Source organism: Balaenoptera borealis, assembly GCF_965194805.1.
Source record: "Balaenoptera borealis genome assembly, chromosome: 1".
NCBI lineage: Eukaryota > Metazoa > Chordata > Mammalia > Artiodactyla > Balaenopteridae > Balaenoptera > Balaenoptera borealis.
The window spans coordinates 159,726,978-159,754,912 of record NC_138860.1 but is presented as its reverse complement, the minus strand read 5'-3'; the positions used below and the strand labels follow the sequence as shown (position 1 = coordinate 159,754,912).

At 36.7% G+C, this 27,935-nt stretch overlaps 1 protein-coding gene across 6 annotated transcripts in view; it reads right to left on the bottom strand.

Annotated features, from left to right (window-relative positions):
* The window catches only part of FOXJ3 (forkhead box J3), a 126,220-nt gene that overhangs the window by 74,934 nt on the left and 23,351 nt on the right, over nt 1-27,935 (bottom strand). For 5 of the 6 annotated variants that reach the window (XM_082388181.1, XM_082388183.1, XM_082388184.1 and 2 more), the window contains exons 3-4: nt 14,449-14,773; nt 4,314-4,388 (exon numbers count right to left, since the gene is read on the bottom strand). In XM_082388181.1, coding sequence (XP_082244307.1) covers nt 4,314-4,388; nt 14,449-14,773 — 400 coding nt within the window. Of the gene's footprint in view, nt 1-4,313; nt 4,389-14,448; nt 14,886-27,935 lie in introns of all 6 variants that reach the window. The other variant, XM_082388180.1, reaches the window with a different exon arrangement.

Below are 27,935 nucleotides of genomic sequence, written 5' to 3'. Positions count from 1 at the left end.
CTTAGAGCCCATTGCTGCTATTTAATTATGCAACTGTTAAAACTACTTCTTATAATCTTTTATTTCCTTTAAAATCAAAGTATCACTTTCCTGAGCTAGAGAAGAGGGAACAAGGTTGAGAAAAGATTAAGCTGGAAAGCAAAAAAAAGAGAACTCTATTTTTTTTAAAAACTGAATTTAGCTGATAGGATTTGTCTTTCCATAAATGTGAGCAAAATACTTACCTTGAAGATAATTAAGAGGCATTTGTGAATTCCAGAATAAGAAGGCTTTTACCAAAAAAATTAATCAAAAAAACCAGACAAAAATACAAAAAACAAAGCTAATGGTAAGAGAGGAGATAAGAGACAGGAATTAAAAAAAAAAAAAAAAAAAAAAAAGACTGCAGGATACAGAAACAGGGCTATAATCAAGGGAAAAGAAAATAGAAATCTATCCCAAAAAAAGCAGCAGAGCTATGGATGCAAAATATAATTTCATTTTGTGTTTCTTTTTAAAGAAAGCAATAATGTAGCTGTTTATATTTAGTTTCAGGGAACTGAGAAAAATGGATTTCAGACCATCAATGTACATGGGAGAGTATCAAATATTAAGAGCTTTTATGACAAAAGCATCTAGAAAATAAAGGATTGAGTCAGGAATAAATAACCATATAAAAGCACCTGTAATTAAACAATACTTTTCAAGTTTAAGTTGGCTTCTACACCTCTCCGGTAACACACTGAACAGAGAGTTATACCATGAAAGTATAGGGAAGAAGAAGCTGTATGAGCTACTTCTAACTCTACCTCTTGGACCCATCTGGATCATGGCAGCAGGTAGCAAAATCCTAAGGGTTTAGTTAAAGTACACCCATCACCCAAGACCAAAAACTACTCCCACCCCACCTTGGCTCAATGGTTTTCTCCCACTGTGGTGAGGGTGGTTTTGGAAAAGCTCCTCAAATGCCAGGAAACACTGTAATACAAAAAGAAAAAACAATTCATAAGTACCAAAACTTAACTAACATTTTGGCTTCCCTTTCAAGGAAAACTGGTATAGTGGGAAAAACGCCAGTCTAGGAACCAAGAAACCAAGTGTATTCTGCTTGTTGGGCACTCATTCTAAGATGTTTGTGGTACTCCAGGGGATTTGGTGGGGAGGGCACCACTCACTCACTGCTAAGGGTTACTAAACTAGTAGAATATATGCCAGAAGCTCCTGATGGCCATCTCTGTCATGAATTGGGCTGAAAATGAAGCCATCAGAGAAGCTAGCAGAACTAAGGGATGTAAAGAGACATCTCTGGTGATACAACTGAAGAATCCTCTCCAGTTCCAGCCCTTCCTGCAGATATTTTCTCCCTTAAGTTAGTCTGTAATAGGTTTCTGTGACTTGCAAGTAAGTCTGGCCAATACACTTGGGTTCTAATTCCACGCTGAACTTGGGCAAGTCATTCCTCATTTACTGGCCTTACTTAGTTCCTCGTCTATAAAATGGGCTAGATCTGAGGTTTTCAAAACTTTTTTTAAGCAATAGAATTTTTAAACAAAAATCTTATTTTGATATCAAAAACTAAAATGATTTTATTCATGTAAATGTATTTTATAAGATCAGATTTACAACATTTACTTCTGACCAAAATCAGTAAGAACAACGGGTATTTAAATCTCACCTTGAGACTGAAAATAAAGATGACTCTATTAGTAGAAATGTATTATCAAATGTATGATATTTATCACATCAATGATAAATGTATGATACTTATCATATCAAATGTATATTTACTATAATCACCAAAGTCAATGAGAACAATGATGTGTTTTGATAAAAATGAAACTTTAAAATTAGAGACTAATGGTAGAAGTTGAAAGCTTTCATTAACCTCCCAGGATTCAATTTATTTCTGTACTGTTTTGGTTGCATAGGAGTAAGACAACCCTGATTCAAAATGAATAGTTGCAAAGAATAACATGGTATTACTTACTTATTCACCTGCCTTACCCCATGATATTATTTAAGTAAAGGTAGAAAAAGCTTTTAAGTTCTGCACAAAAAAAAACCCTAACAGCACAAGATTTTTAAAATAGATATCCAATCGGTTAAAATTTAGTACATAATATAGTTAAGCATTCATGGGTGTTGGTTTTTTCTTTTTTAATGATTTAAACCTCATTTAAAAATCAAATCTGAATCAAATGTTTACAGATTCCAATTAGTATCTTCATAGAACTCTAATAAAACAGCTAATCTCTAAACTCTATTAAGATTTTTAGTCAGATTCACATACACTCACTACCCATCAGAAATTGTAATGAAGCAAATATAAAAAGTTATAATTCCTTTTTTTATAATAAGCCTGCTTTAAAGGAAAGAAAAATTTCACTAATTCCTATTCACAATCTTAGAGTTATGAAAACAGACAAATAATAAACTGGGTCAAATAAGACTATTACAATAATCTATTCAATCTTACTGAGAACCAACTTGATGGGGCAGATCATAGAAGGTGCTATAAAACATTCATTATTTAAGAGTGCCTGCTTTACAATTGAGATGAATAACTCTCCATGCCCAACCTCAAGAAGTTAACAGTCTAGCAGAGGATACAATACAGCTGACCTTGAACAACACAGGTTTGAACTGCACGGGTCTACTCACACATGGATTTTTTTCAACATTAAGTACTACAATACTACACGATTGCAGTTGGTTGAATCTGGAGATGCAGAACTGTGGATTCGCAGAAACCGTGTATACCAAGGGCTGACTATAAATTATACTTGGGATTTTCGACTGTGCAGAGGGTCACTGCCTCTAACCCACGCATTGTTCAAGGGTGAACTTTACATTCATTCATTCAACAAGAGTGTCTCCTCAGTGCCACCAGCCACTGTGAAAGAAACAGGGGCTAAAAAGTGAACAATATACATACTATCCCTACCCTCTTAAGTTCAGACTTTAACCTAAAGGCAATAGATAACCAATGAAGATTTTAAACAAAGAGACCATATGATTAGGTTAACCTTTCTGAAAGACGGCTGGCTACTATTAAACTGGAGATAGTAAGCCCCAGGATAGAGAAACCAGTTAGGAACTACTACAATGCTGACAAAGTAACAGAAACTCAAAAGATGGAACAACAAACTCAGTTGAAGTATGTGAAAACAAAAAAACTTCAGAGGGTAATGTTGCAGCTCAATCTTAAAAAACAAGGAGTATGCAGACAAGTAGAGGGAGTTTGTGCAATAAGAGAAAACCATAGGAAAGGCATGTCTGGGAAACCTCAAGTATCAATAAGTTCCTCACAGTGGGTCTTGAATGAGGTGAAATCATTGCTAGAAAGGCAGATTAAGGAAAAGATAGTAAAGGATATTTTATAACAAAGAAACATCTCCAGGACACTGGGGAGTGCTTTTAAGCAGGGTGATAACATGACCAGGCTTACATTTTAGAAAAATTCTTCCAGGGACAGTAGCCTGAAGAAGATGACAAGAAGTCTAATCATCCAAAAAAGAATGCGTACTTGCCAACAGATAAACTATCTCAAAGTCCTAATCTAACTAACAATTTATCATGACAACCAAATATGGTCCAAGCAAGTACTCTGAGCTTTAGAAACCAAGCAACTAGTACCAAGTTCAGGCCACAATGTATTTGACATGGCCTTGATATCAAAAAAAAGGGACGTTTCTGCAGATAAAATACTAAAAATGTAACAATGGCAAAAGATAAATGGAATGAAGAGGAAAAAACAGCAACTAAGAAAACAAGGATATAACAGAGAAAATTTTACTTCAGGGTAAGAGTTACTTCCACTTGTCAATTACATACAGATTCACTTCTTCTATGTAATAATAAATTGTGGTTCCAACAAGCAATTCAAAAGCCAAATTTAATTTAATGCATAACACTTAAGAAAATAACCAAACAAAAACTAGATTAGAAACAGCAAACTGTAACAGAGGACCAGCCCTATACTAGCTAGCTAGCTTCTCATTGCTTAAAAAGAAATCTCTCCCTGTCTGGCTGGTCCTTGAAGCATACCAACTAAAAGGGTAAGGTAAGGTGAGGTAAGGTGAGGTGAGGTGAGGTGAGGTGAGGTGAGGTGAGGTGAGGTGAGGTGAGGTGAGGTGAGGTGAGGTGGAATAGGGCGGGGTGGGTAAAGGAGGACTTGCTCTTTCTCAAAGGTTCCTTACCAATGAACTAGACGAGTTCCTAAATGCTTTCATTCCAATTCTCTTTCTTTATATAACAAATATAACTCAGATTCAAACATGCCAAAAGATACAATGAAGAATCCAATTATTTTATCTTAAGAAAATGAATCCTACCTTTCCAGGGTCATCCTTGGATCGAGGCACTTTAAGGAAACACTTGTTCAGTGACAGATTATGTCGTATGGAATTCTGAAATTAAAAAAGAAAGAAAAGCCATAAGGTCATTGGACTCCAAAAACCAAAACCCCCTTTAGAAACAGAATCAGAAACCTAAATATCTCTATGCACCAGAATACAATTACAAATGGAATAAGTTTTTTAAATGAGCTTCAAATTTAAACCTTTCTGATTTTCAAATTATGAATGCTACAAAGGGGAGTAGTTATTGGAAAAGACAGTTTCTAGTGCATTTTACAAAACTCCAAATAATGGACTATATGTCCCATTTTAAATGTTTAGTAAGACCTTTCAATGACGCAGGAAGATGTCTGTGATTAACGTTAAATACCAAATATAAAATTGTATGCATATTATGATTTTAATTGTGATATATATTTATTAGCTAATTTATTTATTCTTGGAAACAAGTCATAATGCAAAATGCTACGAGTTATTCTACATGGAATTATAAGTGATTATTATTTTCCTCCATTCAGTTTTCTGCAATGTTCAAATGATTTACAAGGCACATGTGTTATCACTTTTTAATGAGTTTAAAAAGTTATAAACAAAAAAATTCCACTGCTCCATTACAAGAGTACATAAAAACCAATTCGGTTCTCACTACAATATTTAAGAAAGAAAACCACATGGGAAGACACTGACTAGAGAAGCCAGCAAGAACACGTAGGTTCCTCAATGTAGCAAGAAAGAATAAACAACTTGGATGGAAGGAAAACGCACTTAGAGACCTGGAGAATCTGTGAAACAGGAAATCTTTCATGAATAAACAGGACTATGCCACAATTTTTACAGAAAATACCCAAAGACCATTTCTTCTTAATTAAATGCTCTAAAATCCATTTCATAATTTTGTTTGTTCCAAAATGGCCAGGTATCTGGTGGAGGGGCTCCAATTGTATTTAGCCACTACTTAGAATTGGATGTTGGGCAGGGGGTTATTTTTTGGCATAATGTCATTTTATTTTTAATGTAAAATTCAGAACTCTAACAATGCCTACATTAAAACTTGCCTCTCACGAGGCAATACTGGGATTAAAGAAGTTTTTAAAAGATGACCAGAGAATGTAAATTCAAGCCTATCTTATTACCAAACATCAATTAAAACTTATGGGGCTTCCCTGGTGGCGCAGTGGTTGAGAATCTGCCTGCCAATGCAGGGGACACGGGTTCGAGCCCTGGTCTGGGAAGATCCCACATGCCGCGGAGCAACGAGGCCCGTGAGCCACAACTACTGAGGCTGCGCGTCTGGAGCCTGTGCTCCACAACAAGAGAGGCCGCGAGAGTGAGAGGCCCGCGCACCGCGATGAAGAGTGGCCCCCGCTTGCCGCAACTAGAGAAAGCCCTCGCACAGAAACGAAGACCCAACACAGCCAAAAATAAATTAATTAATTAATTTAAAAAAAAAACTTATGAATGGGAGTTCCACCTCTACTTGGAATGTAAACAGCTACAAAGACTGATGATCCCTCCCAAACAATGAGAAACCAATGGGTAAGCCAAAAAAAATGTCTATTTTTAAGCCACATCAGAGAGCTGAGGTTGCAAAGCAGCCCAACAAATAAAATTCCTAAGAGGGTAAGCCCATTCAAGGAGAAAGGGGACAAACTGTCTCACTTTTCGGCAGAATATGGGAGAAAGAGGTGGCCACCATCCAAGCACCCAAGAAATTAGCTAAAATTTGAAAGGCCAAGCATGGTATCAGTTTAGAGTAGCAAGGATCCCAGACACAAGGGAAATTTCCACTCACCCTCAAGCTCAGAAGAAGCTCTTGGACCTTCACCGTATGCTCACAAGAAAGATTGGGGGCAGGAAAGGAAACCAGAGAAAGTCTCCTTTGGGGCATAAGCAGGAAGGAGGTTAACTGATGGCCACGAGGGGAAAAAAAGCCACACCACCTTCTACAGATCTTACAAAGCAAAAAACTTGAAGTTTGAGGTAGGGGTAGCAAAACTTCTCACCCATAGGGCTCTGGCAAAGATTACTTCTGAGGAAAGAATGGAAACAAAGCCCTTCTGCCTCTAGGGAGGGATAGGAAACACTTTCCCAGGATACAGGCAAAGATCTATTGCTGACGGAGGAAGCAAAATCCTTTTACCTATGGGACAAGTGTCAGAAACTACCCAGGGGCCAGTATCCTACAGCAATACACCATGCTGAGGTGGAGGGTGACTATAGCTGGGAAAGGGACAGGAAACTCCCACGCAAAGGTAACTGGATAAACAAGGATAACTAACCTGGCTGAGGGAAAACAAACACTGAAAAAGCCCCACCCTCAAGTCCAAGGGCCTGAATAAGACTAAGGCTGGATCAAGACACCCCCCCCCCAAAAAAAAAACCAGCCCCTACCACAAGCCCAGCAGTGGATAACAAGTAATGACAACCTGCAGAGAGAGGAGGGGCAGGAGCATGGACAGAGACCCCTATCTGTAGCAAGGTGGGCAGAGACAACTAAAAAGAGAAAACAGGAAAACTGAGAAAACCCTACAGCACCCAAGCCTCCCACTCCAAGCACAAGGTAACAGGAGTCTACTGCAGGAGGAATGTAAAGTCTGTGGTATACTAAAGGCAAAGATGCCAACAACAAAACCCAAATCCAGCTCAACTACTGATGAGTGTAATTCGACTCCCCACACAAATGGCCTGTGAAAAAAGATGTTTGTCCATTTACAAGTACAAATAGTATTTACCTCTATCTCTACCATTCTTCTACACATGTAGCTGGAACTCAATCAAAAATTGCAAGACACATGGAAAAGCAAGAAAAAAGAAAAAAGCCCATTGTCAATAGATAAAGTAACCAACAAAACCCAACTGAGAGATGACGCAGATGTTAGAAATATCAGACAAGAACTTTTAAAAAGCTATGACTAATATGTTCAGGCACCAAGTAGAAAAAAGTGCACAACTTGCATAAAGAGATGGGGAATTTCAACAGAGATGTGTAAGCTATAAGAAAGAGTCAAATGTCAATGACAGAAATAAAAAACATGATAAAAGATAAAGGATTCCCTAGATGGTTCATCAGTAGACTGGACCCAATTAGGGAAAGGCTCAGGTATCTTGAGGCTAGATCAATAGAAATTATCCAAAATAACACACATGCACATAGGCATGCACATATACACAAATACAAAAAAAAAAGATCATCCAAGAACTGTGGAACAATACATATAATTAGAGTCCCAGAAGGAGAAATGGAAAAGAATAGGGTAGAAGAAAAATTTGAAGATGTAACAGACAAGAATCGTCCAAAAGTAATGCAGGACATCAAATCACAGATGCAAGAATTTCAGAGAACACCAAGCAGAAGGAATTAAAAATCCACACAACTGGGCTTCCCTGGTGGCGCAGTGGTTGAGAATCTGCCTGCCAATGCAGGGGACACGGGTTCGAGTCCTGGTCTGGGAAGATCCCACATGCCACGGAGCAACTGGGCCCGTAAGCCACAATTACTGAGCCTGCACGTCTGGAGCCTGTGCTCCGCAACAAGAGAGGCCGCGATAGTGAGAGGCCCGCGCACCGCGATGAAGAGTGGCCCCCACTTGCCACAACTAGAGAAAGCCCTCGCACAGAAACGAAGACCCAACACAGCCATAAATAAATAAAATCTGAAAAAAGAAAATGCTCCGTATTAAAAAAAAAAAAAAAAAGGAAAGCAATATTTAAAAAAAAAAAAAAAAAAATCCACACAACTATATTCATTATAGCCCAAAAGCTGAGAATCAAAATGAAGAGAACATCTTGAAGGGCAGCAAGAGAAAAAAAGAAAGATTATGTACAGAGAAATAAAGATTAGAATTACAGCGATGTCTCAAAAACCATGCAAGTTAGAAGACAACAAAGTGACATCTTTAAAACACTAAGAGAAAAAAAAAGTCAATTCTATATGCAGTAAAAATATCTCTCAAAAATGAAGGCAAAATAAAGACTTCTAGACAAACAAAAGCTGAAAGAAGTCATTTCTTGTACCGCCAGTTGGCTGGCAATATTAGAAGGAAGTTCTTCAGGCAGAAGTATGATACCAAATGGAAACCTGGATCTACAAAAAGAAATGAAGAGTTCCAGAAATTGTGAAAATGAAAGCAAATTTAAAAAATCACTTTTTCTTATCTGTAATGCCTTTAAAAGATAACTGTCTAAAGCAAATATAACAATTATTTATGAGATTTATAACAAGTAAAAGTAAAATGTACAATAACACAAAGGTTGGCTCAGGGGAATTAGAAGTACAGCTGACCCTTGAACAACACGGGTTTGAATTATATGGGTCCACTTACATGTGGACTTTTCCAATAAATACATACTACAGTACTATACAATCCAAGGTTGGTTGAATCCGCAGATGAGGAACCATGGATATGGGGGGCCAATTGTAAAGTTATACATTCGACTGTGCAGGGGTCAGCATCCCCTTAGTCCCCGGGTTGTTCGAGGGTCAACTGTATAAGGTTTATAAAGTTCTTACACTATACATAAAATGGTATAATGAAGGTAGAGTGTGATAAGTTAAAGATGTGGGTGGTAAACCCTAGAGTATTCACATCCTAAAACAAAATTTAGGAAGAGGTATAACTAATAAAATAATAGTGAAGATAAAATGAAATCATAAACAATACCCACTCCAAATCCAAAAGAAGACAAGGAACTAATCAGAAAAATTACCCATTTAAAAAGTTCAAGATGGGAAAAAACCAAAATCAAGATGGTAAGAAATCAAAATGGTCATGTTTTCTAAATGGCTTCACAGCGGAAGAACACATCTCTACTTAGATCCTCCTCCTCTACAAAAAGCTTAAAAGCTGGAAATCTTCAAGACTCTGCCACTGTCCTTTTTTCACTTCTACATTTGCTGCCTAGGCAATCTCATCTACAGCCATGGCTTCAATAACCATCTGTGACCTTTCTCCTGAGTTAACACGTATTTTCAACAATCTACTAGACATCTCCAGAAACACCTCCAACTCAACATGTTTAAAACTAAACTCAATCTTTATTCCCAGTGTGGTCTTCTGCCAGTTTTCCCTTCTCTATTTAAAGACAGTTATTCATATAACTGTTCCAATCAGAAACCTGTAAGACCTCCTTAACTCCTTCCTCCTTCTCACCATCTAAAACAAATCTGTCACCAAATCTTTTAAGTCTACCTTCAATCTACCTACTTTATTCCATCTCTTCTGTTACTACCTCAGTCCAGGACACCAGTCTCACCAAAACTAGTACAACAGCTTCCTAACTGGTGTCCACCCTCTACCTTCCTCTCTTTACCCCTCCTCCACCATTCTCTACCCAACAGGCAGTTACCTCTTCACAAGGCAAATCTGACATTAGTGCTTCAATTAAAATCTTTCAGTAACTTCTCATTGCACTTAGGATAAAATCTAAAATCCTTAAAGCCTCCACAAGACTCTTCATAATCTCACCCTATCCTGCTGTCATACTCTCTATACTAACCCCCTCCAATGGTCTCTCTCACCTCTAGGCTTTCCATTTATTGCTCCCCCTGCAAAAGTTACTGCTGCCAGCCTTCCTCCATCCCTTTCACCTGAGTCTACTTAACTTTCAATTCATTCTTGGTTTAAACGTTAGTTCTTTAAGGAAGTCCTTTCTGACTTTCATAAATTATTAGCTTAGGCCAAGTGTGGATTTCTCACCACACAGTAATTTGTTTAATGGTCTTCCTCCTCCATACTGTATTCTGTATCAAAATGTAAGTAGGCTCCATAAGGGTAGGGATCTTGTCTACCAACTCAGAACCTAGAATATAATGCTTTTCCTGTGGGAATCACAAATCTGTTGAAAAAAATACCAAAAGCATATTTAGAAAATAAAAACACCCGGAGAGATATGAGAGCCAAGACATGTATTTACAACACACAATGAAGAAAAGAGATGACTTCAGACCTCACAACTTGGGGAGACACTACCTCTAACAACCCTAAGGAAAGAAGTTGGGAGAGTAGAGGTAGAGATAACTAGGATGGCAGAGAGTAAGCTGTAGAAAAATGGCCAGGGTTAAATAACTGATAAAGGCATACTGCTTGGCCCTGAAAACCCAGCTTCAAAAGTAGTTTCTCAGAAGTACAGTCTACTCACACCAGAATCACTTGAGATGAATTTTAATGCAGATTCCTAGGCTCTAAGATGACTAATTCAAAATCTCTGGAGTTGTGACCCAAGAATCTGAATTTAAAAGCACTCTCCCTGATTTTTATTTTCACTTGAGTTTAAACTGGCATCTCTCATTCAAATCAACCACCCCATTTCCACCTTTATTTCTCTTCTTCCACTGTGAGAGCCCTGACTCCCCAAAACACTAATATATGTACTCATTTGTTCTATCCTACCATGCACATAAGATTGTTTCAGAATTGCTCCCCTTCCCAACTTCTTTTCTTGTGGTTATACAAGGTAGAGAGACTGCCTCTAGCAAATTACCACTACCAAAGACAAATCTACTAAATGAAGTCCATGATTCTTTTGTAATTCTTTTCAACCTTGGTATGCTCTTTTCAAAATTTCTTGAATTTTTCTGTGATTACGTTATACATTTGATATAAGGCTTATTTATTTCTACTTATATTCAGTTTTAAGGTTTTCTTCTTTCATCCTTTTTGATTTCCTAACTTATATTTTTTTGAATGTGTAAAATACTTAGATGGTTCAAGACTCAAAACTATATAAAAAGGTACACTCACAATCTTACTCCCTTCTGTATCTCTTCTACCTCAGTTCCATCCATCCCTATAGGTAACTATGTTTACTATATTTCTAGTTTATTATTCTTAACTTTCTTTTTACAACAATAAGCAAACACATAATATATTCTTTCTTTTTTTCTTCACATAGAAAAGTAGAATACACCCCCACATACCCATACCACTCTTTTATATTCTTCTTTTTATTACCCTAAATTCCAGTAACTTAATAGGTTAATTTTCTTTAGTAAGGTGAATAGCACACAAAAAATTCCTTTTCCTCTAGCTCAGATTACAAAATCATTCAATTATGGAAATTCAAAGAGTTTTTATAACTCTTATGGACTATTCAAAGAATTGTTTTTAATATGTAATCTCCCTTCAATGCCCTGGCACAAAATGAAAGGGAGTTCATCTAAATATTACAATTCTATTTGAATCCTTTTAAGTAACCATGGCAACATTTTCTCCTCTGGGTGACATTAGTTGGCTCTACATTTCTGGAAAGGTGGTTGACAACTGCTTTAGGATTTTTCTTCCATCCTCTCTTCAAACAATACAAGCTAATTTCACAAGTTCTATATGACCTTCCATTTTCACCTAACCCATCTCTTCCATACCTGAAGAAGAAACAGTAAGCAGCAAGTTGTACAAGTAATGTTAAACCAATCTTAGGACAGTGAATGGGAACTAAAACATGAAAACAGAGATAGGACCTGAGCAAAGGAGAAGATAAACCACTTTCCATTTGTCTCCATGTGAGATGTTCAAAATATTTCTATGTTTACAAAAATAAAATTTAAAGTAATCATGGCAAGTTCTAGGCTCCTAAAATTGGGTGGAAGAAACTTTTTTAAAAGAATAATTATGAAACAGCAATTCCCTGGGAATATTAAAGGTCTGCCTAAAGCAACAGACTGGATCAGATAATCTCCTTGGCGTATCTTTTAGTTCTAAAAAGCAACATTATCCTTCTCAACTTATTCCCATCTTTCGCTTTCCATCCTTCCTTCTTCATTACATCCAAACCATGTATCTTCCAGATGAAACTGTATCACTACTTCTAAACCAGTTTCAGACCATAACTTGGGGTGGCCAGCAGCAAGAAATCCAGCAGACTGAATCTGGCACTCTCAAGGTGGACTTCGATGAAACAAGATCCCTGAACAAAAATCTGTAAGTTCTATAATAGAGTTATTAATAAAACATATGGAAACACAAAAGATTAATTCCACAGGGAAAAGAGAGGTTACATATGAGCTTAAAGAATAAACAGAATAATGCCAACTGGACAAAGGGCAAGAGAAAGTCCAAGGACAAGTAAGAGAAAAACAAAAGCAAAAAAAATCAAAATATTTATTTCTAGGACAACTAATAGGCTGGAATATGTAGAAAAAACAGTACATGAGAGGGAACTAGCAAAAAATAAGCTAGGAAAGAAAGCTGGGACCAGGATTCTGGCTTTCATTCAAGCTGCATTTATTGAGGCTTACTAAATGGAAGTACTGTGCTAGTGCAATGGAATAGAGGAAAAGATATAAAAAAAATCCCTTCCCATAAGGCACTTGATTATCTGGCATGATACATAGCACACATCACTGGTGCACAGTAATTCAGTAAATGCCTTTAATAAGTATATTCAAACAAAAAAGACAAAGGTGTTGAGACATGAAAGCTTAAGAGAAACAAGTGGAACTACCAGCTGATGGCAGACCTAAAGCTCTGTAAGTCCCCTTCTTCCACATGCACACACACACCCCACACAGCACACAACTGGATAACTCCTACATAAGAATATGAATGTAAAATGTGCAGATACAAAAGAAAACTGAATTATTTGTCATATAACATAGATTAGGTAGGTAACTAATTTGAAGATTCCTCAAAAAGCTTAGATGAGGAGCTAAGGCTTCTTTAAGAAGTAGCTGATTCTAGAGCTGAGGCAGGAAAGGTACGAGATGAGCCTCGAACATCTTGTGGTGCCAGAAAGTTAAGAAATGGTAAATAAACAAAAGAAAAGAACTGTACCATATCAAAGGGCACAGGAGCCAACCTGTAAGAGCTCCCAATGCCAAAAGCAGCAAAAATCTGAGCAACAAATAACGACAGCACAAAAAATAAAATAAATATCCATGAGTGCATACTATTACAAATATGCGATTGAATAAATAAATAAAAGGGGAAGAAGGGACAAGCCTTCCATATTAATTGGGAAGAATCCCAATTAATATAGAAGGAATAAAGGAAAAGAGAAACCACCACTAGAAAACAATAAAAATTGCCGTAATGATGTACCAATGAACACTAAAATTAATGAACAAAAATTTAAGAAAAACAGGGTATTGCATGCTGTCAAAGTATCTCCCCCAAAACATTTCATAATTTACAAAGTGATAAATAGTAATTTTATAGTGGAGAAACCTGGCAGACACCACCTTAACCAAAGAACCATGGTGAACATTACCAGTAATAAGACATACTGACATCAGGTTCCCCCTGATATGACAGATAGACAGAGAAGGGCACATCACCTCTGCATTATTCTTCCCCAAAATGCATTACCTCAATCTAATCGAGAAAATATCAGACATATCCAAACTGAGGAACATTCTACAAAATACCTGACAAGTACTCTTCAAAAGTGTCAAGGTCATAAAAGACAAGAAAAGATTGAGGGACTGTTACAGACTGGAGAAGACTAAGGAGACATAACAAATGACAGCTAAATGTAATGTGGAATCCTAGATTAGATCCTGAATTGAATTCTGGAACATAAAAAAACATCAGTGGGAAAAACTGGTGAAATCTGAATGAAGTCTGTAATTTACTTAGTAGCTAACAGTACTGCTTAGTCAAAAGTATTAATTTCTTAGTTTTGATAATGGTACTATGGTTATATAAGATGTTAACAAAGAGGAATTGGTTGAAGGATATATGAGAACCCTCTGTACTACTTATAAAACTCTTCTATAAATCTAGAATTCTTTCAAAATAGAGTTTTTAAAAAAATCTTTGATGATAAAAACAGTACTAGTTGCAATACTATGCTGTTTTTTTTTTAAACCTCAGACACACTATCAACTTAACTGAACTGTGGGTATTGTCTTCTAGTGAATGCTACATTATCTCTGCTCCAATACTTTATGCTATGTCAGTCCTCTAATACAAGAAAGCTCTAACAAATTAATATTCTACCCAAAATAAAGTTATTCATCTAATTTAAAACATTTAATTTCTTTTAATCCTAAAAATGACTAGTAATTGGAATTTCATCTTTAATTATATAAGCCTCCACAAAGCTTTATCTTCAATAAAAGCCAGTATTGTTACTGTTTACAGCATAAAAATAAAAATTTAAATAAAATCCTTACCTTCCATCCACTGCCAGCCTCTCTATAATATGGGAAGTTATCACAAATCCACTGGTAAATCTCACTTAGAGTCATTTTCTTTTTGGGTGAGCTATTAATTGCAAATGTAATGAGGCTGGCATAACTGTATGGAGGCTTCCCATCTTTGTGCTGCTGGACTTCTTCCTGGTCCAGGGTTGTATTTGGGTCAAGAAGTGTATTCTTCTTGGAAATTCCTGTTCCATGTGCATTTTGTGTAGCATCAGATTTTTGGATGGCTGCTCTCATGGTGAGCTGTGGTAACCAGTCCATAGATGTTAGGCTGCTCTCCAGTTCAGATGTCATCCTGAAGGTAAATAGACTCCTTAGTCAATATCAAGGAAAGAACCCCTGCTTCTCAAAATATCCAATATTCACAAATCTAGGAGTTCCAAAGTGAGGGAAAGCCTGAGTTAAATCTGGAGGAAAAAGATTGAGTATATTAATGACCAAACCAAATATTTAAGGGATCAACATTTCCAATCTTTTTTCTTAATTTCTCCCTCTCCAAACACAACAAATTTGGTTTTAAACTGTCTAAGAGATAGAACAATATATACACACAAAGTAATTCTGAGGCCAGTTTTCTTAAAAAGACTATCTGTCACTTTAAACAGGGAGACAGGATCATAGTATGAAAACATCTGTCTGCAGTCCAGCTCTTTACTCACCAACACTGCAGGCCCTTTTAAAACTTAAGATTGTATATCTGGCATTTCTTTTACACAAATTTTAGGGAAATCATACAAAAGAATACCAAAATTAAAGTGTAGGCAAGAAGTCAGAGAAGTAACTGAGAAATAAGCACAGGAATTTACATGGAGGAAAGAAGGTAAAGTTGAGCAGGTGGGAGATAGGAAGAGTAAAGCAGGGTAGACAAGAATAATAGCAAGGAGACAAGCTAGCTGGGGGAGTTGACTGAAAAAAGAAATGCAAACTCAAGGACACTGATGAACTAGAGAAAAGGAGAATAGGCAGTGCCAGGCAGTTTAAAAAAAAAAAAAAAAAGTCAAAGAACAAGCTTAAGAAAACTAAAGATCTGGGAGTGTGGGATATAAGAGAGAAAATCACATAAATGGACAGCAAGAAAAGAAGCATTAAAAACTCAAGGACAGGCTTACAAAAACATCCAGTGATCTGGATTCTGTAATCTATTTCTCTCCAAGGCTGAAAAATTCAAACCATTATCACCCAAAGAAAGAAAAAAGAAAAAACAACATCTGCCAGGTTAACACATATTCTGGAGAAAGAAGGAAGCTGCTCTAAGAATGGAAGATAAAAATATAGAAACAAAGATTGACACCTCTCACTGGAATGGCAAACTTTCAACAAAAGGTACAAACTTTCCTATCCTGGGATCAAAGAAGCAGGAAAAGTGAGCCTGACAACAAAGCAGAGAGGAATGGAAAGGCTTCTAAGTGATATAAAAATAAAGGGAAAAAGAAAACAAAATAAGAAACTTAAAGTATCTCAGTAAAAAGAAAAAAACTGTGGCTAAGAATCCCATATATACCCTTCATTCCAAATAGCTGCAGGCAAAAAGCAAGCTGGAGTATATGCTTAGGATCTGAACTTCTGGGAGGCAAGGTAGAATTAATAAAGAACACAGGCTCTGCAGTCAGGCAGACCAGAATTCAAGTACTTATTCTACCAGTTACTATCTGTGAGACTATGAAAGTGTTACTATCTCTAAACCCCATCTCATCTGTAAAATGAAACAATAATAGTACCTACGGTTAAAACATTACTTTGAGAAATAAATGGGATAACTTATGCATAGAAGAAACATTCAATAAGTATTAGTTAATAATATTACTCTAGGAGTATCTTGGGAGGGTACTAATGAACCATAAAGTAAACAAGATTAAGCAATAGCAATTATAAATCAAGAGATAGCCATGAGGATTCTATCTGCATTGCCAGTAGAATATTAGCTACTGGCAATGCAGATAGAATATTTTCCAATATTTTGATTAACAGTTTTACATTTTTCATTTTCCCTCCCCATCTCTGCTGTATGCATTCCTCTGAAACCTGAACTTTAAATTCCTCTATACAGCACCTTGCTCTACAATCTCAGCCAGAAATGCTTGTTCCCATCATGAAATAAGTTATAGAAACTTGTGGAATAAGAAGCCAAGATAATTTAGATATCACAGAATGTCAAAGAGTGGGCAAAGTACCCTAGAGATTAGAGAACAAGGCCTCCAATCTAAAGATGAAAAACTAAGGTCTACTGAAGTTAAAGACTTGTCCAAATTCACAAAAATAGTTAACAGCGGAACTAAAACCAGAGCTCAAATCTCCTGATGCCCAATCCAGCAGTTTTTCTACCATACTTTACCTGTAAAATTAAAATAATACTACCTACCTCTCACTGATATAAAGTACTCAGAATAGCGACTGGCAAATAGTAAAGAGTCAATAAATGTTAGCTACTGGTAGTGGTGATAACAGTAGTTGCTGCTATTATTATTCACATTTTATTCTACGAACATTGGCTATTATTATACCATGCTATCATCCTATTTGCCTCAATTAAGTCTCCACTGAGTAGCTTTATTTTGTTCAAATTCCCAAAGCAGCCAGTCACATACATTTTCAAAGATAATGTAAAAGAACATTCCAAATTGGAATATAACTGATATAGTAGATGCTCCCTGTTGAGAACTATCTTTAACTTCTGTTTCCTTCCACCAGTGCCACTAACTGAGACTTTAGGAGAGTCTCAGTAATATAACATGAACACACACTAAGTAGGTACTTAATACTGTTATAAAAATAAACAAGAATTTATAATTACACACGTGTACAAGGCTATCCTAGAGTAAAATTTTATACACACAGCCAAGTATGATAAAATTTCTGTCCTCTAGAAACCTGTACTCCAATTAGGAAGGTCAAACACAAGAAAGAGCTGGAAAAGAGCTCTGGGTGCTGCAATGGCTCAGAAAAAGGTGGAGGACAACATGGGCTGCAGCCTTAAGAGGTAGAGAAGGAAGAACTTGAGCTAAGACTTAAAGAAAGTTAAGATCTAAATAGGCTGGAAAGAATTTGGTGCCTAGTCATCAAAGGCATCATGAGTAAGAATTAGTCATTGAAGTAGAGTATAAAAATCTTTCTTAAATTTAAAATCTGAAAAAGCGGGGCTGCTGTTTTCTTTGCAATTTGTTATATTTTACATATTCTTGGTAGTGAGGTAAAAAGTGCCTCTATTGCTGCTTAGGCTGGTTGTTGCAGTGGTTCTCCACTGAGAACACAAAAAATGCCCATTAGATTTGACCAGATCATCAAGTAACTTTAGAAAGAAACCTCTTAGTGGAATGGTGATGACAGAAGTCCACTTGTATAAGAGAACAGATGGTGGCAGATTTAAAAACAGCATGGGAGGCTCTGAGGAATCTGGTTATGGAAATCTGGTTAAGAAATGTCAGGCCCTCATTACCTCACCTCATTCCAAAAGCTTCCTAGCTGGCCTCCTAGGCTCTGATTTCTCACCACTCCTCCCTGCTAATCACCTCCAGAGTCCATGTATACACTCCAAGGGAAATGCCAGCAATGTTTTCATGTCACTGTGCCCAAAAACTTTCAATGGTTCCCCTTCTCCTATTATACTAAATCTGAATGCCTCATTTTCAACTACTTTAGCTTCATTAACCTTTTATTAATCCTTCTCTATGAATTCCTAGAGCAATTATAACCTCAGTTTGGCTTTACCATGCTGTTTCACATGTATAATTGGAACATAAGTTTTCTACCCTCACTCCCTTTTCCCCCGCCTCCCCATTGAGGATAGTGACCGTACACTAGTACTTCAGATGCTACCCAACACCATGCCAGGTACACATTATCTGAAAAATAACACAGTATTTGGATAAGGAATGAGTCTTCCTTTCTGGAATGCCTTTTCCTTCCCACTCTGCCTAGCTGGCTTCTACTTTTTCATCAAGACTCAGATCAAACACCTCCCCTTCCAGAAAGCCTGGTCAATCCACTCGTCCCATCCTCCATCTCCTAAATTGAACTAGATCCTACCCCCATTGACTATAAATACTTCTATCACAGAACTTACATAGAATTAAATTACCTTTATCTACCTCTCTCCCATGAGGCCATGAGCTCCTTAGAAGAAGGAACTTTCTTATTCTTTTCTGTTCCCACAATGCCTAGGAACACACTAGGTAAAGGGTCAATAAATGGTGGTTAAATGATTGAAACAGTGACTAGCCAATGAAGGTGTGGGTGTGCTGCTCCCCAAGCAAACAAGACCAAACACATTTAAAAGCTAAAAGGAAGAGGGGAAAGAGGACTCAATAGTATGAGGTAAGGATAACCACAGGATCGAAGTCCTCTATGAACTGGAAAAAAGCATGACTCAGCACAGACTGACAAGTGAGCACTAACTACACAGGAACACAGAGAGTTCTACTGGAAAAGTAGAGAAAAATGGGAAGATGGAAGCCAAAGATAAGAAGATAATGTTACTTGTGGGATAAACCAAGGCATGAAAAAAATTATGTCTGAAGTTCTTAAATCTATGATGGTATCTATCGCTTAAAAGAATAAGGAATTTTTTCTGCATACAATGAAAAGGTAAAGAGCATCCAGATATAACAACTCCACACTAATTTATGACATAAGAGGAGGGAGGGGGTTCTGACCTCACTTAATGAAATACTGCCACTGATACGATCCCAAATATGCATTTTAGCTACTTTAGCACATTGCTTGGCTTCCCTCTGTAACTTCCCTAACAACTGAGGAGTAGCCAAGGCTTACACAGAAAGTTTTCAACAGGATACAAAGGTGGGAAATGGGTAGAGATATTGTTGGCTTTCCTAAATGGAGGTAAGACGAAGACATCAAGGAAAATAAAATAAGAATAATGAGGGTAATGATGATGTGACCTAGATATTCCTGAATCCTCTCCCTCCCTTCCTAGCACTTGGCATTTTGTCTTAGCACTTGGCATGTGAAAAACTGAGCAACTGAGAACTCAAAAGAAATCCTTGTAATTACCACAGCGGTAATTCTGATCACACGCATCTCAGGGGGTCAAAAAATATATATATTTACACATAATATACATATATAAAAAACATAATTCCTGTTACTGCATCTCAGCACCCGAGGCAGCCAGAAGCAAGGTCTATGGCAGAGACCACTAACTGCCACTTCATATCTGTTTTGGCCTCTTCCTTAAGAATACAACCCCAATTTTATTCTGGATGGTATTATGCCTTTTGCCCTTCCTGCTCTCTGGAATGTGGATACAATAGCTATTGCTCCAACAGTCATCTTGGACCATAAGGTGACCTTTGAGAATGGAAGCCATACACTGAGGACACGGGAGCAGAGAGAAGAGATCTGGGTCCCTGATTTTTTTGGTGAACCAACTGTGAAGCTGCCATCCCAGCCCTGAACTGCCTACCTTCCAGACTTTTTATGTGTTTAACTACTATAAAAAGATCTCTACCGGCAGGTGAATGCAATTCCTAACAAACATGGAATGTGGGACATGGAAGTGAAGTGATACAAGTAACAGGACCTAAAATAAGACACTCTCTTAGAGGAGTTGATGAGGCAAACATTAAGAATTCTAATACTTCAGGATGGAAAGCTGATTACACTTATTAAAGAGTGGCAAAGGATTTGGTCAAATTGTCACCTACTGTAACTGGAAAACAAACCATATGCCAACTGAGGCTATACAGCAAGGAGAGAAATACTACAGGAAAAATTGAGAATATTGGCATGTGTTGGCTCCTTCTAGCCACTTAAAACAAAGTCCTAAAAGGGAAATAAAACTTCAATTAGAGTTGCAAGCAGAGAAAACGCAGGTTTGCTAAGGGAGGTACTCCCTGCCTATGGTCTGCAATTCAAGCTAAAATTCCTCTAATTTAAAGCCCTACATGGTTGAAAAAAACACCAACTGCTTCTGAAGTAGCAAACTGAAGTAAGTGAGTGATAGCTGCAAAACTACAGCCTTAGCAGTAGAGAAGACTGGTACCTTGCCAAACAAAAGCAATGTTGTGAGGGTGTTGACTTTCCACCCAAGACTATCACTTCAAATGGCCCCACCCAGAGCCATCATTCCCTCAGGAGCTAAAAGAGGTGAATGAACTTAGATGGGGGAAAATATATTCTTTATTTCCACTAACTTGTAACTGAAACTTAGCATTTCCTTTAATTACAAAAGTAGACAACAAATCACAGCAGCATTAACAGTACCTGTGACTTTGCCATCAATAAAAATCACAAATATATTCATATGTGACAAATGCTGCAGAATCTCAACTTTTTAAACTCATCGACTACTTCAAATTTATGACAGTGTATTAGATTTGCCACTAGATTTTTTATTTAACGTGTTAATTCAAAGGCATATATATTACTATGTTATAAAGTTAATATTTTGCTAACCATATTTCAATATAATTAATTGGTTTCTTCTGTAATCCTAAGTATTTTATTTTATGAAGTTTGAGACCTTATTCTGAGAAGTGTCCACAAGTTTCACCAGACTTTGAAGGGGTTCCATGGCACCAAAAGGTTAGAAATCCCTGGGGTAAGTAGAGCACAAAGGGCAGAGTTTTCACATTAAAAAATTCTGCCTAGGAATGTCCTTTGGCTCAAAGCAGCAAAAAGTCTTGAAACTAAGCTTTTTAAGATAACTGTAAAGGGGCAGAGGGGTGCCTAGACTGCGAAAGCCTCTTAAGTTTCCAAAATAATACCCAAGCTAATCAACAAGAAGTGAGCTATAAAGCCTATGCATTTCCCAGATAGGGCATCTTCACCAATACCCACCGCAGATGTGGCCATGGAGGACACTGGACAAGGTGAGACCTTTCAGAGGGCACAGGGGACAATGGAGAGCCCATCAAAGAGCAGAATCAAGGAACTTATTATACTGTCATGGAGTCTCTGCCACTGCTACCCAGGAGGATTTTATAATAGATATGGCTTAGTGACTATTTTGTGTTTCCCATTATCCTGTTTTCTGAATAAAAGATTTTATTGCTATTATCCTATTCCTTCACCACTATAAACCAAAAAGCCACTCTGGGATCTAATGAAAGTGAACGCACCCAGAGAGCTTAGAATTTCAGCTGGATGTAATAACTGGATGAAACGCTGGGTTGTTTCCCTTGGGAAAAGGGCAAGTAAGTTCTATTTATAGGAAGAACAGTACATGTGGATATTTGGGTACCCAAGGCTGATTGTGGCAGAAACCTAACAAGAAAGAAAATAATCTACTACAAATTGACCTTACATTTTGGAAGCATGTGATATAAAAAAACAATTTTTTAAATTTATAAATGAAGCAATAATTTAAGCTATTTCCAAGCAAAAGTAGCTGCTGTTATTTTTCAAAATTAGTTATCATATACCGGCAAAGCGAAAGTTTCTACTCTTAGTTCAATTTCAGGAAAATAACACAGTCAATGTCCTACATTAGAGAAGATATGGTGATTAAGAACACAGGCTCTGGAGCAAGACTGCCTGGATTGGAATCCAAGCTCTTCCACTTTTAGCTATGTGACCTTAAACAAGTAAATTAGTCTCTCTATACCTCAGTTTCCTCATTTGTAAGGTGAGGATAAAAATAGTACCCACCCCAAAGGATTGTTGTGAGGATTAAATGAGTTATATATACAAAGCACTAAGAAGAGTTTCTAACACACAGTAAATAAGCATTCAATAAATGTTAGCTATGATTATTCCTATCAAATTCATACTCTTCAGAATTTTCTAAATTTTAAATGACTGTCACTCTTATTCAGTGGTTTTAGACTTACATGCCCTAAATCACACAATAATCATTTATCAACCTCAATGGAAATGAGCCCCTCATTCAATTATTTACTCTAAAGAAATGATCCAGAAAAGACTGTGCTTTTAAATTTTGTTTGTAGATTGCATATGAAAATTGAACATACACTTTTCCCACAGAAATAAGATTCTATGATGATGATTCCTGAAGCAGCCCACAAAATCCTACCTATTCTATAAAGGAGTTCTATAAATCAAAGTTCTAAGAGTATAAAAGCCTCGGTTGGATATTTTGCAGCAGAAAGAAGTGTAACAAGGAAAATAAAGAAATAAGTTTTTCCATTTTCCTGGTGTAGGACCAGCTTGTTCCTGATAAAATTTCAATACACATAGTTTACACCTGGCATACTTCTAAGTACCTTCTATACCTTGGCTCTCCCATCTCACACTGCCATAAGCCTCCAAGATTGGCCCCTAAAGTTGGTATTATAAACTCCAAAATTAATTACTTGCTCTTCTCCTCCAGTAAAAACTCTAACCTTTTCAAAGCAGTTGATCTCTGCTCTATTTAGGAAGAAAGTGGACAGCATCAAACTAATCACCACTAAGGTATGAATAACTGAGGCTTTAAATTTCCTATAAGCAATGATCTTTTTAAAGGACAAGCCCAAAAAATCCTCATTGGTTTGAAGTGAAAATATAGGTAGAAGAATCATAATTTAGGATAGAGAATCCAATACACAAACAGAAGTTCACATTTCAAAACTCTTGACTTTCACAACTTTTGTTTCACCCCTAAAATTCCAAGAATATTCACAATACAGCTTATGCAAAAACTTGGGGGATTTAGTGAGACAACTGTCATTTGTAAACAGAACTGTGGTTTCAGAGCTTTTATCATAAAATCAGAGATGAGACAGAACCTCATTATGTCATTTTTAAAAGCCCTGCTATTACCTATTTTGGAGACCAACAATATTCTTTATCTCCAAGGGAAGAAAAGTTCACCAAATGTATACAGTAATTCATTTTGTTTAAAATAATAATAATAAATTTTAACAGACTAGTCTATGTATCTCCCTTGCTACAGAGAAGAAAATTTCTTTAAATTCTATCCTGGAAAATGAGAACTGGTCAGAGTTCTCTTCACAACGATGTTTCACATATTTTACAATATTAACACCATTTGGGTTCCTTCTCAAAAGTTTGAAGTCCAGAACTCCAATAGGATCTGATTTAAGAACCATAATATAGTTACTGCTCTTCTCTAGATTCTCTCCAAATTACTCTATTACTCAAATATATAATCTTAGATTCATAAAACTGTATTCTAAATTCATACAAGCCACATTCATAGTTAGAACTCCGTTCAGGCTAAAACTTAGTGATCATATGGTCAAAAGACATCTTTATGTTATAAATGTAATTCGTATCTTAAAAATATTTTACTCTACAATTTAGGGAGGAAAAATAAATATTTTTGGACATTAACCACTGAACTACATTCTGTCATCAAGTAAGTACCATATTTTGCATTTAATCTCATTCTACCTATTGGAATCTCTATGTCTCTTGAGTAGCTGGAAAGCTAATAAACAAGAGTCCCTTCGATACAAGAACACTCAAAGCCATCTTTGCAGATGCTATTTAAAAACCCAGAGAGAATCTGCTATTAATACTTCTTATACTTAGTTTTTAAAAATATGTGTATATGTAATAATAAACGTCCTCTGAGTAACATGTATTCACTCTGTCTCATTAAAGGGTTTATCCTAACCTCTCTGCAACCATACTGCTTCAACTCACCGTAGGACATTTACTGGATATCCTATTTCCACACACACACTGCCTCCATGACATTATACCAGTAATATGGTATCAGTGTTGGCAGAAGGCTAACATCATGGAAGGTGATCCTGATGTGATACACATAAAATGCTAAAGAAACAGCTTAAGCTGCTACATATGATGTTTACAGTTCAGTGGTCCTCAAAGTGTGGTCCAGGGACCCTTTCAGGGGATCTGAAGGATCAAAACAATTTTCAGAGTAAGGTATTATTTGCCTTTTCCACTGTCATCCTCTCATAAGTGTAGAGTGGAGCTTTTCAGATGCTATGTGATGGGTGCTATCACAACAGAGTGAATGCAGAGGCACAGAACAGAATCCAGCTGTCTCTATTAAGCCAGATATTTTTAAAATTTTGCAAATATGTAAGGCAACACCACTCTTCTAAATTTTTGTTTTGGAAAATACAATTATTTTTCATAAAACATGTTATCTATGTTAATACATAATGGGTTTATTATTTCTATGTAAATTAATAAATATTTTGATTTTTTCTTAGTTTTAACTTCTAATACAATTTTGATAGATATAATTCACAAACACATGCTCTTTGGGCACTAAATAATTTTTGAGACCAAAAAGTTTAAGATGCTGTAAGTCAACATCTCAAAGACTAAAGGTCACTGTTTCTAATATACTATAATGCAATGGAAAGTGTAAAGGCTTTGAAATCACCCAAAAGGGCTTGAATTCTTATTCTTCTCCTTATTAATTGCATCCTTGGACAAGTCAAACCTCTAAGCCTCACAGAATTGCTGTGAGGAGTAAATGACAAAATATATGTGAAACACTGTAGTACAGAGTTAATGCTTGGCACAGAGTAGACATTCAACAAATGATAACTATTAGAAATCCCTTTAAAAAAAAAGACATGCTACCCACATGACTGTAAGGAAAGGCTCTGAATCCTAAAAATATCCTCTCTTGAAATCCTAACTCTTCTCACCCAACACTGGACACATGCTGCTTTTTATCAGAAACTTTCTGTAGCATTTTGCCTAGCTCACCAAGCTCTTTCTCAGCGCTGGCTCCATCCCCAGGGCCCTGAAAAGTGAGTACTACAACAACAAATTAAAGGATTTGAACCAGGGTTGGTACCTGACCCAAATTGTTCATCTGAACTTTCTTCTTCAGGAATTTAGTAATAGGACTTAAACAGTCTGGGCTGGTCTCCTGAATGAAAATGCTAAGAACTTGAGAGGTATGGGATGCCCATGTGCCAGAAAAGCAAAGAAAGTCAGTTTATAGAAATGAAAAGATATTACATTCAGCGAAAAGCAAGAGAGAAGAAAATATACTGCCTAGGTTCCTAAGAACCTAAGTTCTATTCCCTTAAGAGACCTAGCTACCTCTGGGTTCTGTGAAATACCCTAGTATTCACCAAATAAATTCCTTTTCTTTTTTGTTTGATACATCTAGTGCTGATTTCCTTTACTTGTAACCAAGCAAAGCTTGACTAAAATAAGCTTACTGAATCAAATCATATAATTTCTTTTTTATTTTTCAGTATTATTTTATATTCTGTGCACTGCTGGTAGCCACAGATTTTATATTTAACTCCTTTATTTTGCCAGTATATTCAGTGATGCTTTTTAGTCTATTACCTCTGATATTATCTTCCCCCATGTATAAGAATTCATGACAACTCCAATTTCTCCACCACCTCCCTATTTAAAAACTGCTGACTTTCATAACAAGATTTTATTTTCAATTTTAGACAATGTATTTCAAAATTAAATCACTAGTTTTCTATCACTTATTTCTAGTTTCCTGCATTGGTATTTCCCATTTGCACTTATTTCTTCATAGTATCCTCAATTAAGTAGAATATTTTTTGGCACCCCTCATTTAAGAAAAAGCCTCAAGGGCTTCCCTGGTGGCGCAGTGGTTAAGAATCCACCTGCCGATGCAGGGAACATGGGTTCGAGCCCTGGTCCGGGAAGATCCCACATGCCGCGGAGCAACTAAACCCGTGTGCCACAACTACTGAGCCTGCGTTCTAGAGCCTGTGAGCCACAACTACTGAAGCCCATGAGCCTAGAGCCCATGCTCTGCAACAAGAAGCCAACGCAATGAGAAGCCTGTGCATCACAACAAAGAGCAGCCCCAGCTTGCAGCAACCAGAGAAAGCCCGCACGCAGCAACGAAGACCCAATGCAGCCAAAAATGAATGAATGAATTAATTAATTTTAAAATTTTTTTAAAAAAGATTTCCTGCTCTACTTCTATTTGGATAGTGTAGTTGGGAGGCCGTTTCTGGCTTGGGGAAGACTCTATGGGAAAGTAGACTAAAATTTATTGTGGTTTTAAGTAATCCAGTTTCTCTTCCCATTACCAAAAAAGAGTCATTCTTTTCTTTTCCTTATATCAAACCAAAGCTAGCTTTCAGTTAGAAAAATCAATGACAAACAATGGTCTTCTACCCATACATCCGAGAATGCGAATTCTCTGCTTCACAGAGGGACCATATAGAATATTACAAAAAAATGAAAGATTAGAATATAAGGATACTAAATATCTCAACTCAAATGCCATAGAGTTTCTCAGTTTATTAACTAAATGCTAAACTTATAGGTACATCCACAAAAATTTGATTCTAGGATATTATACACTAGAATTATAACAGTGAGCAAGTTATAAAATAATTCATGGTATCTCTTTCATCATCTCTTCCAATTATATAATTCTATCAAGCAAAAAAAGTTAGGCATATATTATTCCTAACCCAATGTCATATACAATCTTCACCTAAACATAACTATTCAAATAAAGGGATTTAAAATCCCAGTAAATGACTTTAATATATGACTGTTTTGGCATAACCCACAAATAAAATATCTTTAAGGAACTCTATGATCAGTGGAAGACCAAAGTCTGCAAAAATATCCTGATATGGTCATATCTAAAGTTTTAAATATTCAAAAAAAGGGGAAAATGATTCCTCCCATCGTATTAAACAAAAGGACTCTTAAGTGAAATTAGTTCTACAGCAGGTTTGGGGATTAAAGAAAAGAAGTCTTTTTTTTTTTTAAGTTCTTTTCCAAACTATACAGCTGTCCCTTGTTGGGAGGTGGGGGTGGGGGCACATGGACTCCAACAAGGTAGAAAAGTAATCCCTCCACCTACTTCCATTATAAGCTGGAAGATGCATTCTCAGGGAAAGAAATGCCATAAGGGCATGGAGTAAAGCTCTCCTACTGAGGAAAAGGAGAGTCAGCCTTAGTCTCATAAAAATTCAAGTATATAAAAACTAAAAAGGCAACTTTATTTTTCTTTGGTGGCATTCTGAACCACCAGAATTTCTTTCATGCCTAAGGACTCCTTGACTTCACATTCATGGCTCTAATAATTTTGTATCCCTCCTCTCTCTCTTTCCTGCCCTCCAAAGCTGGTCAATTCCACCTCTCTTCATCACTTACTGTTCCAGCCACACTGACCTCCATCATTGTTCCTCCAACCTAACGAGGCAAGTCTCCTGCCCCAGCAGCTCCTGGATTCCCTCTGCCCAGAATGCTCATCTTCTACCTACCCAACATATGGTTCATTCCATCACTCTTTCAGGTCTTCATTCAAATGTCACCTTTTCAGTAAAGCTTTCCCTGGCTACCCTATCTAAAATAACCCTATCTATATTTCCTATTCCCCTTCTCTATTTTATTCTTCATCTTAGCTCTTATCACTGTCGCTATCTAACATATACTTCTTACTTTTTTTTATTAATTACCCTGTCACCAAAATGTAAGCCCAATAATTACAGGATTTTTATCTGTTATGTTCACTACTGTAGCCCCAGCATTTAGAATAGCTCCTGACAACATATTAGGTGCTCAATATGCTGAATAAATAAATG